Here is a 14,510-nt window from a genome sequence, read left to right as displayed (position 1 = left end):
TCATTGCAGCGTTCAAATTGTTCTGGTCGGGTCTCGCATTTCCGGGTCGCGGTGACAATTGACAGGTTTTAGTGACGCCGATCTAGTCTCCGGTAGGCAGACTCCAAGCATGTCCTTCTTGCGAAGTGCCAAGTTGCTATGTATGAGGGCAAGTAAGTCGATCACCCACGATGGCACGATCTGCTGCCGCGCCCCCGCCCCGGTCGCTCCGACTGACACGCTCCTTGACTAGTACAAATATCTTACAAGGCAACAGTTTACGAGACGGGTTTTCTTCCTACCACGATATAGATCATGCATCCCCTCTACGTACCTTGCTTCTTTCTACCAAACTGCTGGACAGGACTTGCATTTGGCTGTACATATGTATGCCGATGCGATGATCTAGATCTTGCATGAGATCGACTCCGAACCTTGTTCTAGGGTTGGGAGTGAAGGCTCTGTAACGCAAACATCAGCAGACGTAGGCACAGGCGACACGGACACGCAGCAGTCTATGGATGGTCAGTACTGAGGTCTGAGGCCTTGAGGTCTGAAGATCTGAGGTCTGAGGGCTCTTGAGTCTTGTCGATTTGCGTGCTGGCCTTACCAGCATGCCAATTCTCCATGGTAGAACCTACATATGTATATCGCGGAGATCCGACACGAAGTCGCGTCCAACGACGTGCTGCCGACGTCTTCAACGATACTTTCAAACCATAAGCGCGCTGCAGCTCACACATAAACGTCGTTGCAATCCAACTATCGATACAATAGATAACACACACGTACACAGACCAACCCAATCAAGCAAAAAGACGCTTCGTGTACCTGAAGGTAGAAAATCGATCAACACATGTATACGGCACGCGAAATTGATAAAGACAACTCACGAATGCAAGCCATGCACACCACCCTCTACCTGTGCACTCGCCGTGCGCAGCTCGAACCGCACCTTGCCCTGGCGCACCCCCTCCTGGAGTGCCTGCGCGCTCTTCACCCCGATATCCTGGAACGAATGCTGCAACCCGGCATACAGATACGGCAAGAACTGCTTGACCGAGCCCTTGTCCTGCACGTCGCCAGACACGCCCTGCGCGACCTTCACCACGGACGACTCCGAGAAATACCGGGTCGTCGCCGCGTTCTCATGCGTCTTCCCCTGGCCCTTCCCCTTGCCCTTCGCGGCCGCCCCGTGCGCCGCCGCCGACGCCGGGCCGGGCCTCCCCTGCTCCATCGCCTCGAGGCTGCCCATCCCGCGGTACGCCTTCACGCGCTTGCCCTCGTGGTAGAAGTACTCGCCCGGCGCCTCCGTCGTCCCCGCGAGCAGCCCACCCATCATGACTGCGCCTGCGCCGAGCGAGAGCGCCTTCACGATGTGCCCGACATTCTGGATCCCGCCGTCGGCGATGACGGGCACGCCAAACTTGCTCGCGAACTCGGCGACGGCGTATACGGCGGTAGCCTGGGGCCGCCCGACCGCCATGACCTCCTGGGTGATGCAGATCGAGCCGGAGCCCATGCCGACTCGAAGAGCGTCCGCGCCAGCGGCGATGAGACTCGCGGCCTGCTCGCGCGTGACGACATTCCCGGCGATGACCTCGAGCTTCGGGTATGTCGCCTTGATCCACTTGATCATGTCGAGCTGGAAGACCGAGTTGCCCTGAGACGAGTCGAGAACGACGATGTCCAGGCCAGCCTCCGCGAGGAGCGCGAGACGTTCGCGGTCGGCGGGACGCGTACCGACCGCGGCGGCGGCGTATAGCTGCTTGGACGACGGCGACTTCGATGCAAGTGGGTAGTCCTGGTTCTTCAGCAGGTCAGAGCGCGCGAGAAGGGAGGTAAGGCGACCCGCGCTATCGACGATGGGGAGCTTGCCCTTTTTTGAGTCGCGCAGAATGGTATTTGCTTTCTCGAGCGTGATGCCCTCGGAAGCGGTAACGAGGTCGGTGGTCATAACCTCCGAGAGTGGAGTAGAGGGATCACGGAACTGAACGTCGCGGTTCGTAACGATGCCCAGTAGCTTACCACCAAGTGCACCAGTATCTACATGATAATGTCAGCACATGTTCGACAGTGAGGCTGTATGATTCATATTCAGAGAGAAAAAAATTGAATATTCCGCAGATCACACGTGTATGACGCGTTGGCTCGGAAGAACGAAGGTAATATGAAGTGTCATCATGTAAGTAGATTATCGCGGTGCGATAACTCACCTGTAATAGGCACGCCAGCGAAGCCCAAACGCTCCTTGATATCTAAGACGTCCTCGGCACGGTGCGAAGGGGAAAGGACGACGGGGTCCGTGATGAAGCCGTTCTCGTGACGCTTTACGCGGCGCACCATTGCTGCCTGCTCCTCGGGCGTCTGGTTGTGGTGAATCACACCAATGCCACCAAGGAGCTACACGCCAGGGATGACAAGTCGGACAAAGCACGCGACACGAGCTAGAGGATGCTCACCGCCATGGCTATGGCCATGTCACCCTCAGTGACGGTGTCCATGGGGCTACTCATGAACGGTGTTTTTAGAACGACGTTGCGCGTAATCTTGCTCTCCGTGATGACTTCGTGGGCGCCGAAGTCAATCTTGCCTGGAAGGAGGAGGAAGTCGTTGTAAGTCAGACCCCCGTGGACGGTGGAGTCCATGAGCTCGCCGACGGAGAGCCCATCGAGACGATTGTACTGCTCGAGGACATCGAGAGCGGTGGAGGGGTCGAAGAACGTTTTGGAGGGCATGGTGGACGAGGGGTGGACGAGGGGTGGGCACGAGGATGGTGGGCGTTCGTGCCAGAGTCATGCCTGCCTCCTGCCCGCAATTTTTGTGCGGTTCACGGGCGCCTAATGTAGCTGAATGAGGCGCTACTGTACTGCTTAGTCAGCTGCTAGTTAAGTGGGCGCTTGTGCGAACGATTCAAATTCACTTCCGTGAAGTTGAATATCGCTGAACGTCGCGCAGGCCGTGTCCGAGGCCGTACGGACACCCACCCGGACCATGCCCGTGCACCTCGACTCTGATATCCTTGGCCGGCGCCCGGAAGGCAGTGTCGCTGTTGATGCGTTCCCGACGAGCGACCATGTGCTATGATCGCCGCCACCGGCTGCGCTACTCATAAGCTCGCGCCTCGACGCATCTGGTGTCGCTACGGTTCTACCCCCGCGAACTCACACAGCGATGCGGACGGCCCTCTTCGCCCTTCTGGCTGCTGCCTCGAGTGTCGTTGCTGCAGACAAGAGCATCGAGGTCTCGTTCAGCCCGAAAGACCTCCCAGAGAAGGCCGCGTCTTGCAAAGCGCTTAATCGTGCCACCAGCGAGCTGAAGGACATTGACATTCGTGAGTGGTGGCTGGACCTTTCGCGACTGGGCAGGCTCAAGTAGATGCCGTTGCAGATTATGTGGAGGTGAATCCGGAGGCGGAGCGTACGATATTGATGGTGCATGGGTGGCCGAGTCTTTGGCACAGCTGGAAGTACCAGATCGAGCAGTTCAAGGTACGTACAGTGCTTCATTCGCAGCCTTTATTGAATTTACATCGTCCCCACCACCCAGAATGACTACCATATCATTGCGCCCAGCATCAGAGGCTTCGGCGCGTCAGGCCACCCAGGCGACGTAAAGTCATCGGGAAACTGGGCCGACATCGTCGGTGACCTTGTCTGCGTGCTCGAGCATGCCGGCGTGTCCAACGCAATCTGCATGGGGTGCGTCTCCCTCTGATTTCTCATCTCTGCATCCATCGACTTACACCATGCAGCCACGACTGGGGCAGCCCGCTCTGCTTCCAAGCCGCACGCCAGCGCCCCGACATATTCACGGCCGTCATCGGCGCGGCCGTGCCGTACCTTCCGTTCAACGCCCCGTCCTTCAGCCCCACCTCCGCGCTGGTCCCTTACTTTCCTCACCTCGCGTACCAGGTCTTCCTCGGGGAGACGCCAGAGCTCGCGCGCGAGGAGCTCGACGCGGATATCCGTCGCACCCTGAGGGCGACGCTGAGGAACAGGATCGACCCGCCACCGAAGGAGTTCTTGACGGATACGAAGAGCTTCCTGGGTGTGTATAAGGATGTGAAGGAGGTGAGTGTTGTTGGGAAGATGGAAGCGGGAGGCAGTCGCTGACGGTTGTCGTCGTAGATTGGGCCTATCCCGTTCTTCACGCCGGAGGAAGAGGATTACTGGGTTGAACAGTACAGCATACATGGTTTCAAGAACAGTAAGCGGACTCTGTAATGCCCTTCAGAGTAACGCGAGACTCATTGCCGCCCGTAGCCTTGCAATTCTATTCACCCGACGTACGTGCGACTCTCTGAATCGTGTCGTCTCACAGGCTCACCCATGCGCGACTACAGAACCAAAAGGGCTCGTGGGAGTTCATCCACGCACAGGCAAACTACACCATCCCTCAGCCAGTCCTCATGATCCTGCCCGAGGCTGTACGCGTCCTCATCTTACCTCCGCGCCGATCCACTGACTGACTTGTTCTCTTTGCAATTAGGACCCCGTTGCTGACTGGGCCCACGTACTCAAACTTCTCGGGGGCGCCGATTTCCTGCCGAACTCCGTCGTGCAGGTACGTGTCGCTCTTGATACTCCTTTGCGTTCGGCTCATCCGGCGGTACGGGGCGTGGTAGATGATGCCCGGTGGACACTGGTTGCAGCTAGAGTACCCCGCGACGTTCAACCACTTCGCCAAGAAGTGGCTTGATAACCTCCCTGCGGCGGAGGCTGCCGTAGAGCCGGAGTTGAGAGTACAGCAAGTCGAAGACACAACGACACACGGGCGGCCTGTCGACGAGCTGTGAAGCCGCGGGATATTTACCTCGATAACGGTATGAATGTACTAAGTTCTTGTTACAGCGACGGCGGATCACGGATACGATGGTCTCTCAATCTGATTTGTTGACAGTGCTCTCGAAGTGCATGCTTGCATGTCCGTCTATGTTCAAAACTGCGTGTATATTGGTTTTCTGAACGTCCCGTAGATCAGCGGTGGAGACAGAGGCATCCAATGGATAAAGCTCTCACTGAAATACTGGTCAGCCATCGTTCGAAGGTAGTCTATGCAGCGACCTCTCGAGAAACGATGGCTGCACCCCCGAAGTCGTGACATTTGTGGGAGAGACTATCGTAGAGCCTCCAGCCTCATTCAGGTTTCCAGGGCTTTTCTCGGGATCGACCATTCCTCTGTCTTGATCATGAGTGCATCCTAATCGACGTCTGGGCATATCAGCACTTGACGACTTAAAGGACCGTAACAAAAGTCGAGCATACCTAATTCTGTTCACGAGTCGAGATTGGAATGTCGAATTCTGCGTGGCCGTGTCTTCATCATCCCGCATTACATTCTCTTCGTCTCTATGTGCGTAATCACTCTCTTCATGCTCGAGAGTCGGAATACTATCCATGTTCGAGGATTAGCAGGGCGAAACACAGGTGTTGACACTCGACGTACGTTTGTCCTACCTCCTGAAGACGCTGATTGACCTCATGCAGTACATCATCGAAACTGCGTGGTGCCCACAAGATTTTGTATGCTTCGAATTCCTCTTCACCGACCAACAAGCGCAGGCGTTGCAACACTTCGCTCATCACAATGAGCATCGGCGTATCGGCTTGGATCGGTGATGGTACACTGGGATCGTTGTCGAATAACAGCATAGTATAAGGATATGTTTTCATGTAGCCATCGCTCCACCAAGGCATTTCCGAGATTGCGTCTCGCGACACGTGTTTCTGACTCGTCTTGAGACAGTTCTTCAGGAAGTCTCTGAAGTGGGAGAGTGTGGTTTGAATGAGCGCTCGCTTGGATTGCAAGTCTCCCAGCCAAGTCACTATCTTGAATGTCAATGCTGTGAACATAAAGACCACGAGGAGGTCTGCTTTGTTATAGATCGCTACACGTGCGGCTTCAACGCGTTTCATCTCTGGGAGGAGATCATGAGTTTAGATCCGATGAAGGGAGCAGATGGAGACCCACCATCCTCCGTACTGACAAAGAAATCGTTGTCGTAGCGCCATATGAGATACAAGATCCTCTTCTGTGTTTCCACGTCATTTAGGCATTCGTCTGCTAGAAGGTCGAAGAGCCGCATATATACTGCGAACCCGGCTTCGTCTTCCTCCGTGGCGCTGAGCAATGAGTCCAATGCGTCAAGATGATCATCCAGTTCCAGGTTTGGAGGCTCCCTTCCCAAGGTACTACAGCTGTCTGCGACAGCCATGCCCATGGCAACAAGAATATCCTTGTCAGGCGCATCGCGTTGCCATTGGGTTGTGGCGTCATCTCCAGAATCCTCGTCCGCTCGAACTGTCGTCTGTCCAATACTAGTGACATCGCATCGCTTGCATAGAGCAAGGACGTTGCTCGACGCTATGTGGGGGGGCATCTCTATCAAGTATTCCTTGATGAGCGAGAGCAACGGGCTGACATCCTTGACAAGGAAGAACACGTTTGCGATTATTGTCTTGTCGACCTCGCTACCTGCTTCACTGCGTAGATACGCAGACTCCTGCGCGATCGAGCCGTAGGGGCCGCGGTTCCCGAGAGCGCGCAGATCGTCCACCCGTGCTTCAAATCGAGTCTTCATGCGACGAAGGAAATCGTCATCAATCGGAGCATACGCGTTGTTGAGCCAGAGCCAGCGAAAGAATTGAAATGTCGGAAAGTAAACAGATAGCTTCGTGAAGGTAGCGATCCAGCGAAGGAAGGTTGACTGAGGCGTGACGAAGGGACTGTATGCGACGAAGACCGGTATGATGGTTGTGATGAGCAGGAATGATAGGAGGAGGATGACGAGGACCATGGCCGGTATCGCAACTGCGTGGCTTAGTTGCCACAGGTAGCCGATGAGCCCCAGGAGGAATAGGACAACTGCAATCTGCAGCAGGACCGATGGGATGTCGACCAACGTTCCCAGCCGCCACTTCTGGAATGTTTCGTGACGGAGATTCCACACACGCAGCCGCTCGTGCGGCCCGCTTCCAGACAAGCCAGCGGGGGTCAACAGGTTATTGAGCCACTGGTTCACTGAGATGGCGATCGATGCCGCAGCAAGACCGCACACCAGCGCGGCGAACCATAGTGCGGCAACATATTTAGGAGCAGCAGGTGATCCGGAAATTTCGCTAGCCAGAGAGGGTTGCGATGAAGTGACATCGGATTGGTTGGTGAGACTTGCTAGCTGCGCAGAGATGAACTCCAGGACGTAGGTATTGTAGTCGGGAGCGGGAGGCTGCAATATGGTGTAATATTGAACGCCGAAGCCAGTGATCACTGCGGCGAATAGACCAGCCTGGTAGGTTTACGCGTCAGGGAATGATCACGAGGATTAAGGAATATGTACTTACGAAGGTCAGCAAAGAGTTTATCTCGTTTCGCCACCTCTCGACTCGCTCCTTCTCGCGCTCCCAAACTTTGTCTGCCAAGTTTGACAAATCTGGCGACTTCTACCATGCCGATGTTATGACACATATGGTCGTTGGCAGAGTGATAGCATGAGAGGCCCGTACCTTCTTGTGCCGACGTCTATCAGCGGAGATGGTGGACGAATCAGTCTCTGTGAGCACTGGCTTAGGCCGCCCATCGGATGCAGATGTGCTCTCGTTCGTCACCTACGTTCGCGGGTGAGATACATACAGAACCATGTTAGAAACGTAGAAAATACTAACGAGCGGCGGAGCGGCGGGATCGGAATCTTGCCCAGAAACACGACTTTCTTCTCCAGGGTGTATACTATCAGGTTCCTCGGCCGCGTTCTTCAGTTCGCCGCTCTGAATTCAGTCAGGATTGCTAGTCTCGTCGCTTGGATCAAATAGAGTACCGACCGATATTGATGACATTACCCTCGCGGTAGCGTCTATGCGAGTAGAGTCATCTGCATTCGGAGGAAGCATCGTAGCCTCGAGATCCGGAATGTTGAGAGTGTCCGGCGTACTCATCACTAAAGGATGAGTCAAAGGATGAGATCAAAGGTGTCTGGTTGTGCGTCAGCTGCAGTCATGCACGGAGGGAGGGGAACTCACATTGTAGGGCAGTGGAAAGTGGCAGGGAGCGAGTTCGACGGCTGACGGCTGAATAGGTGGTCTCAAATACTCCAAATGAATGAGGTCGGGGCGCGCATCCAAACAAAGGGCTTGGTGCAGACGCCAGTCATGCTGTGAGAGGATGATCCACACGAATTGACAGCTTCCCGATGTTATCCGCAGAGTCGCCGATAGTCTGCATGCTACTGTACGAGTCAGGTTAGTTGTTGCGAGCGTGTCTGCACTAGGCCTGTGTGAGTTAGCCTTTCTCTGATCATTCGGAAGACATGGTATTGAAGCATTCGTTGCATGTCATCTGAGTTCCTCATTTGAGACAGGTATGGCTGCGACTCACTGTTAGATTGCCTGTGTGTGACGACCCACGGCAGGGCTAGCAAGTCGCCGGTGGAGGGGTCGTACAGAGACCGGATGAATCGCAACCGGTTTTGTTCGTACGCCGATGCTTCTATGTCTGACCTCTGCGGTCAAGGAGCCTGTTTTATGAGCGATAGTCACACGTCAGGGATTGCTGACGCGCGTGTGGTTTGTGGCGTAGCCCTCTCCGACGTTTTGCATGCCAACATGCTGAGTGAGCGGCTGATCATCGCGAATCCAATTCTGTAACAGAAGCACGGCCGCTTTGAGTTGGCTTAGCCAGAGCGAAGGCGTGTTATCCCAAGAGCTTCAATGTTTCATTGATCAACTCACGTTGACCGTCACTTCAATATGACGCGATTGAACCTATAACATAACCGGGCACTGTGATGGAGCCATGCAGTACACGTACTGACGGCGGACTAAGTATGTCAATACGGGCCATCGGAAAGCACGGTCCTGCTCCATCCGTGCGGCCATTCGAGCATAGACTCCGTACTGAATACGTGAAGGATGAGCTTCAAGCGCGACAAGATATATACTACTAGCACGCACCTATGCAGAGTCCGAGCGATGAGGATGACTCGCACGAAACGCACGGGTATCAGGCTTTGCTGTTGGGTGGATTGCGCGTCATTGGTCAATCGCGAGCTATACATTATCGGCCCAACTTCAATCATAAGAATGGAGCAAATTGTGCATTGACTGATGCGTAGCAGACACTCACAGGTACAGCGGTCAGTATACATCAGTCAGAAACCCATCAGTCAGAAACCAGTACTTAGCGCAAAACCACGACACCCAGGCCTCCGAGATAGTGCAGTTGCATTGACTATCAGCATTATGCGTAACACATGGAAACATGCAGCCTACGATGTTTGACGTTGCGTATATGCGCGACGAACAGCAACGTATGAGTCGAAGATCACATGCATACATCTCGCCAGACACCCCAAAGGCATGCCCAAGCCAAGGAGATTGGACTCACGCCCAGACCCGCTTTGCTATCGATTGGTGCCCTGGGGGCTGCCAACGCATGCCCATCATATAAAGCCGGAAAGACACGTACGTACATAGTCGCTGCTGCGGGAGCATCACATACCAATCGGTATGAGTGACGGTTTCGCGGTAAAATACTTATAGGAAAGTCGTAGCTCCGCGGCGATTGACTTACTCTGAAGACTTACTTTCGCGCGACTTAGACTTAGTGTGATTGGCGCCCGGCCGACGTGCCCGAGGCGGCCTTGCCAAATCGGGATGAACATCGCACTTGCCGGGACCACTGCGCCAGACGGTTTCCCCTTTATTCTCTGTGATGCATGACATTTCTGCATTGAATTGATACACTTTCAACTTATGTCATAATATCTGTCCCTTTCGATACCATGAGAACCGCGGGCTCAAGGCCATGGCTCTCCTACTGAAGATCCCGGGCCATTCGTCTCGTCAATAAGGGGGGCTATGGAGTATGAAAAGGCATTTCACAGCTCCGAGTCTATAATATGATGATCGGGCTTCCGGGGTTCGTGCTATCCATGTCATGCAATGGACAGCCGCAGTGCGCGTAGACAAAGTTGCCACAACTGGCTGATGATTCCGCATTAGGCAATTGATCAGCCGCCGAAGCGGACTTTGGCATTCTAGGTGAGCAGACAACGGGTGTGTCTCACTGCAAACTATATACAGTATTAGTGACTAGACAAGAAATATATGCATGATTGTAGAGACCAAGTGCACGAAACGGCATGAATTTATGTCCAAAGGGTACGGTTCACGTGTCAACTAAGTGGTAAGTCTTACGCGACAACTAAGTTCTCACTGTAAGTATTTTTCCGCGATAACGACCGTCATAAATCGGACTGGAAATGAGTGCGGTGGGCTGAAGCTTACGCGAGGCCTTGCGACGCGGTCAAACAACATGATATCGGTTACTCGAGAACTGATTTCAGACGAATGATACTGCAATGTACATACCTCGAGCGTGCTTGAGTATCACTGCACGACGATTGAGTGCCTCCGAAGGCCTGATAGTCGGGCGCCGTGGACTATGACCGGAATTGTCAAGGGCATCTGGGCACGCCGCGCGATGCCCATCACTGGACAGGGCGATCCCAAGCAACGATTGTTGGGCGAACTCGAGCAAATAGGGCTGCTCAATTCTCGCCGCCCGTTCGTCGGTTCGTCGGGCACCTGCCCCGTAAGGCAGGTAGCATCAGATCCGGATCAAGCCCGGCAGATTCCCGACTAATCCAGCCACCGCCTACGGACAATGGCGCTCAACGACTCGTCGATACTTAGCACTGACCGATACGACCTTTCACCAGCCAGAGGACGAGCCTAGGGTGACTCGGAGCTCAAGCGCTCAAGCGCTCACGTCCTGGTTGGTTTACCGTCGCAGAGCTGTGAACGGCGATTTCGAAGTTAAAGAATGTAAATGTAAGATGCATTACATAACATTTTTAGCAGTCAATGTAGGTTATTGTCGGGACAGATGAGAGAGCGGCAGGGGAAGAAAAACGCGATGAATAGCCCGACTAAAAACGAGACTCAAGATTGTGAACTGACAGCAGTGAACGCGCGCGTTAACGGAAAGTTACTGCTGACTACCTATGTGATTATGTAAGCCCACTGATAGCGAGCCCTCGACACTGTGTACATGCATCCCATAGCAATTGGCAAGATTCAAATATTCTGTGGGTATCGTACACATCCGACACCTCGTAAGTAATGTACAGTCGGGAAGTGAGCTGACCTGAGCTCGTTCTCTCGTTGGTCCTGCCGCTTTCGGTAGGCGGTGGCTGGATCGATCGGGAATCTGTCGGGCTTGATCCGGATCTGATGCTACCTGCCTTACGGGGCAGGTGCCCGACGAACCGACGAACGGGCGGCGAGAATTGAGCAGCCCTAATGCCGCTGTTCACGAACGGCAGATGCGCGCCCCCAATGCAACTGTTCGTAGTACCGAGGATCAATAGACGAACAATGAACTGATTATAGAGTGGGCCTTGCCCACAGAACTAGTATCACCGAACATGGATGCAGATCGCGGCGACCGTTGAAACGACTGGAGGGGACGATGGTGGTCGTGGAAGAACCTGGGCTCAGTTGAGACACGTTAATCATGAGTTTAATATGGGATAACGCCGGATCAGGACGTTGTTGCGCTCGTTCTGCCTGGCAACGCCGCAACGTCTGATTACGTAAGGAGTCATGCAGCCTTGCGACTCTGAGTCTTCGCGCACAAGTCGCATCTCTTCCTCAGCCTGAACCCTCGTCCGCGAGTTGTACGTCTTTCGCTTCGCCTCTGTCGCGTGTCGATGGCATCTGCAGCGACACAGGAAAGTACAGGTGAATAATAAGCTCCCGGCTAGCATTGTGTGCCGCGTGAAAGAAGCGAGGACTAACTAGGACAACTGCAGACATCCCTCGCCTTTCTCTCTCCGTCGACCACATCGCATCGTCCTCGCCATTCCCATCGCCCGGGTCGCCGTTTGTACCCCCGCCACGTCTCAGCGCGCACGAGTTTGCCCTACGCACACCGCTCCAGATGCGCAACAACGTTCACAAAAAGCGGCCGTCGGGGAGTGAGCAGCCATCCACGTCCACCTTGTCGCCGACATCGGCGGTGGGATCAAGACAGGTCGACGACGATGTAACACCGACAACGTCATCGATGAAGACGGCTTTCGACCGTACGGGACCCTCGCCGCCGACAACACCCACCACGCTGAGCGAGGCAGGTCCCAATCCGCTCACGCCACCGGCCACACCCAAGATCACCATCCCAGAGCCCATAGCGAGCCCAGTTGCAGACTCGCTCCCCGATGCTATGCGTCCCGCTGCACTGACTCTCTCCCAGCGCAATTCCCTCACCTCGTCTCGCCCAGCGCCCCCAAGCCCCGCGCTCTCCCGCCGTACCTCTGCTGCACTCTCACGCCGCTCGTCCACTCGCTCTCGGCGCGCATCCAAGCTCCCCGGCGAGCCGTCCTCGTCCGTCCCGCCCACGCCCACACCCGCGCCCGCACCGGAGAAGGAGAAGAAGCGCAAGTCCTTCCTCGTCAAGATCCGCGACTTTGCCTTCCCGCGAGGAGACGACCGCCACGTCGGCAAGGGCGTCGACGTCCCGCGCGCGAATCGGGTGCGTCGCAGCACCGCGAGCACTTCGTCGACCTCAAGTGCGTCCGGCATCCCCGAGGACGAGCCCGAACCCGGCTCCGGCTGGGGCAGCTTCCGGTGGAACACCCTCAGCGCACACCTCTGGCCGCACGACACCGCGCGCGATTCTGTTGCGAGCTCGGGCACGGGCGGGCCGTCGCGCACCGACTTTGAGCGTAATTTCGACGTGTCGTCGCCCTCGGAGGAGGTCCCCGACCCGTACGAGGAAGAGGAGTACGACGAGGAGTACGTCCAGCCGGGAGAGGATGGCCCGCTCGTTCCGGGCCTCTATCGCGCCATGTTTGCGTTCGAGCCGGAGGGCACCGCCGAGATGGCGCTGGTGGAGGAGCAGGTCGTCAGGATCATCAGCAGGGGCGGCGGCGTGGGTTGGGCGGTCGTGGAGAAGGAGGACGGCGGGCACGCGCTTGTCCCAGAGAGCTATTTGGAGCTCGTGCAGGCTGATGAGGACGAAGCCGAGGACTGATCGTGATGTGTTGATGCCCGTTCGCGCAGGCGCAGGTGGGCAGTGTATGTAGATGTGTGCAGCCATCCGGAGATGTGCTCGCTGTAGTGTCGAGATGCTCTCGGAGTAGTCATGGTGTCACATTGTTGTCTCATTATTTACCTGCTCACAAAGTCTGTTTTATATCCCCAGTACGTCCCAACGAACCTGTGTATACCGTAGTACAGCAACTGGTCGTGTGAATAGTATAGATACACAAGGTCTACACTCTATGCTTCTGTCATACATAGAAGTCAGCTACAACTCCGACGCAAGTTCTCTGTTGATATTCGGATCAGCTGAAGTAGGTGGGCAGGATATAGGCCAGCTTCTGGCGATCCTCTTCCTTTTGCTGCTCCGACCGTGGCATGATTGAATACTGCATGGACCCCTGCTCTTCCTTGAGCAGGCTCCCTTCGACTGTGGCGCCGTGCAGCTCCTCGAGTATCCGCGCCGCAACATGGCGCGAGAGACGTGCGTTCTCCTGCAGAGTCTTGAATACCTCCGCGGCGGTCACAGAGGCCTCGTCCTCGCGCCACGAGTCGTAGTCCGTCGAAGTCGCAATGAGGGCGTAGCTATAGCAGCACATGAACTACACGCAAGACACGAGATAGCGAAGACGCACCTGAGCTCAGCCTCCCGCGCGAGCTTCGCCTCCGGAAGCACGCTCATGTTGATCACATCCGCGCCCCACGCACGGTACATCCTGCTCTCCGCCCGCGTCGAGAACTGCGGGCCCTCCATGCACACGATGCACTTCTCTGTGTGCAGCTGCGGCGCGCGCTTGCCCGCCAGCACCGCGGCCTGTCCGTCCTCCTCCAGCACGGCCCTCACGCGGCTTTCCAACCAACCGACTAGACCGCGTGCAAACGGCTCACCAAAAGCTGCGTGTGCTACGATGCTCGTGCCCTCGAAGAAGCTCGCGGGACGCACGCCTTTCGTGCGGTCGATGATTTGCGTGGGGAGGATGAAGTCGCCCGGGGCGATCTCCTCGCGCAGGGAGCCCACTGCGGAAAAGGCGAGAACAGCGCGGACACCGAGCGACTTGAGTGCGGCGATGTTAGCACGCGCGGGGACAGCGGAGGGGTTGATGGTATGGCCAGTGCCGTGACGAGCGAGGAAAGCTACGAGGGTGCCAGATGGGAGAGAGCAGATTGCTATGGGTGAACTGGGGAAGCCCCACGGCTGTGTATCACAGGTTAGGACCTCAAGGCGTGATATAAATCGTGGGTACATACCGTCTCGGGGTTGACATGCTTGCTGTTCAAATTGCAAGCCGTCAGTCCGTCGTCTGTACAGATCACGCAAGTACCCTGACTCACACAAATGTAAGGTTGTCTAGATGATACAGCCCACTGCCTCCGATCACGCCAACAAGTACTACGAAGTCAATATGAAGTGTCGGTCAATAGAAGGCCTCATGGATTCCTCATGTGAACGAACCTTTTTCAGTCTCGGAGCTCATCTCAACGGAAGTGCTG

General features: G+C 55.6%; 5 protein-coding genes across 5 annotated transcripts; 2 read left to right on the top strand and 3 right to left on the bottom strand.

The window, feature by feature from the left end:
• Positions 1-708: 708 nt before the first annotated feature.
• On the bottom strand, positions 709-2,789 carry C8Q71DRAFT_729216 (IMP dehydrogenase). The gene is made up of 4 exons (XM_047922016.1): positions 2,442-2,789; positions 2,196-2,382; positions 873-2,025; positions 709-810 (listed from the first exon to the last, which is right to left on the bottom strand). Exons 1-4 carry the CDS (start codon positions 2,715-2,717, stop codon positions 786-788), a joined length of 1,641 nt encoding a protein of 546 aa, XP_047784416.1. The 5' UTR covers positions 2,718-2,789; the 3' UTR covers positions 709-785.
• A 286-nt stretch (positions 2,790-3,075) lies between these two features.
• C8Q71DRAFT_6519 (alpha/beta-hydrolase) lies at positions 3,076-4,802 on the top strand. Its single transcript, XM_047919648.1, has 9 exons — positions 3,076-3,313; positions 3,370-3,470; positions 3,529-3,680; positions 3,734-4,052; positions 4,110-4,188; positions 4,245-4,267; positions 4,325-4,408; positions 4,471-4,545; positions 4,607-4,802. The coding sequence occupies exons 1-9, from the start codon at positions 3,154-3,156 to the stop codon at positions 4,775-4,777; spliced, it is 1,164 nt and encodes a 387-aa protein (XP_047784415.1). The 5' UTR covers positions 3,076-3,153; the 3' UTR covers positions 4,778-4,802.
• Positions 4,512-7,950, bottom strand: C8Q71DRAFT_729208 (uncharacterized protein). Its single transcript, XM_047922015.1, has 10 exons — positions 7,800-7,950; positions 7,644-7,745; positions 7,485-7,586; positions 7,323-7,421; positions 5,953-7,267; positions 5,428-5,899; positions 5,247-5,372; positions 5,001-5,192; positions 4,607-4,942; positions 4,512-4,545 (listed from the first exon to the last, which is right to left on the bottom strand). The coding sequence occupies exons 1-8, from the start codon at positions 7,866-7,868 to the stop codon at positions 5,012-5,014; spliced, it is 2,466 nt and encodes an 821-aa protein (XP_047784414.1). The 5' UTR covers positions 7,869-7,950; the 3' UTR covers positions 4,512-4,545; positions 4,607-4,942; positions 5,001-5,011.
• Positions 7,951-10,419: 2,469 nt separating this feature from the next.
• C8Q71DRAFT_852129 (uncharacterized protein) lies at positions 10,420-13,011 on the top strand (the record flags this gene model as incomplete). Its single annotated transcript, XM_047926801.1, has 2 exons — positions 10,420-10,549; positions 11,792-13,011. 2 exons carry the CDS (start codon positions 10,420-10,422, stop codon positions 13,009-13,011), a joined length of 1,350 nt encoding a protein of 449 aa, XP_047784413.1.
• Positions 13,012-13,324: 313 nt separating this feature from the next.
• Positions 13,325-14,494, bottom strand: C8Q71DRAFT_852128 (Methylthioadenosine phosphorylase; the record flags this gene model as incomplete). Its single annotated transcript, XM_047926800.1, has 5 exons — positions 13,325-13,604; positions 13,655-14,214; positions 14,268-14,289; positions 14,352-14,409; positions 14,473-14,494. 5 exons carry the CDS (start codon positions 14,492-14,494, stop codon positions 13,325-13,327), a joined length of 942 nt encoding a protein of 313 aa, XP_047784412.1.
• Between the last annotated feature and the right edge of the window lie 16 nt (positions 14,495-14,510).

Source organism: Rhodofomes roseus, assembly GCF_022264815.1.
Source record: "Rhodofomes roseus strain CIRM-BRFM 1785 chromosome Unknown C8Q71scaffold_1, whole genome shotgun sequence".
Lineage (NCBI taxonomy): Eukaryota > Fungi > Basidiomycota > Agaricomycetes > Polyporales > Fomitopsidaceae > Rhodofomes > Rhodofomes roseus.
Note: the sequence above shows the minus strand (reverse complement) of the source record. Positions and strands in the feature narration are given on the sequence as shown.

Coding starts and splice junctions, on each gene's coding strand:
- C8Q71DRAFT_729216 (XM_047922016.1), bottom strand. CDS start 2,717: ATGCCCTCCAAAACGTTCTTCGACCCCTCCACCGCTCTCGATGTCCTC. Junction 2,383..2,441: donor ACATGGCCATAGCCATGGCG/GTGAGCATCCTC, acceptor CCTGGCGTGTAG/CTCCTTGGTGGCATTGGTGT. Junction 811..872: donor GGTGTGCATGGCTTGCATTC/GTGAGTTGTCTT, acceptor TTCTACCTTCAG/GTACACGAAGCGTCTTTTTG.
- C8Q71DRAFT_6519 (XM_047919648.1), top strand. CDS start 3,154: ATGCGGACGGCCCTCTTCGCCCTTCTGGCTGCTGCCTCGAGTGTCGTT. Junction 4,053..4,109: donor TGTATAAGGATGTGAAGGAG/GTGAGTGTTGTT, acceptor TTGTCGTCGTAG/ATTGGGCCTATCCCGTTCTT. Junction 4,409..4,470: donor TCATGATCCTGCCCGAGGCT/GTACGCGTCCTC, acceptor CTTTGCAATTAG/GACCCCGTTGCTGACTGGGC.
- C8Q71DRAFT_729208 (XM_047922015.1), bottom strand. CDS start 7,868: ATGCTTCCTCCGAATGCAGATGACTCTACTCGCATAGACGCTACCGCG. Junction 7,268..7,322: donor TAAACTCTTTGCTGACCTTC/GTAAGTACATAT, acceptor TAAACCTACCAG/GCTGGTCTATTCGCCGCAGT. Junction 5,373..5,427: donor CTTCAGGAGGTAGGACAAAC/GTACGTCGAGTG, acceptor GAACATGGATAG/TATTCCGACTCTCGAGCATG.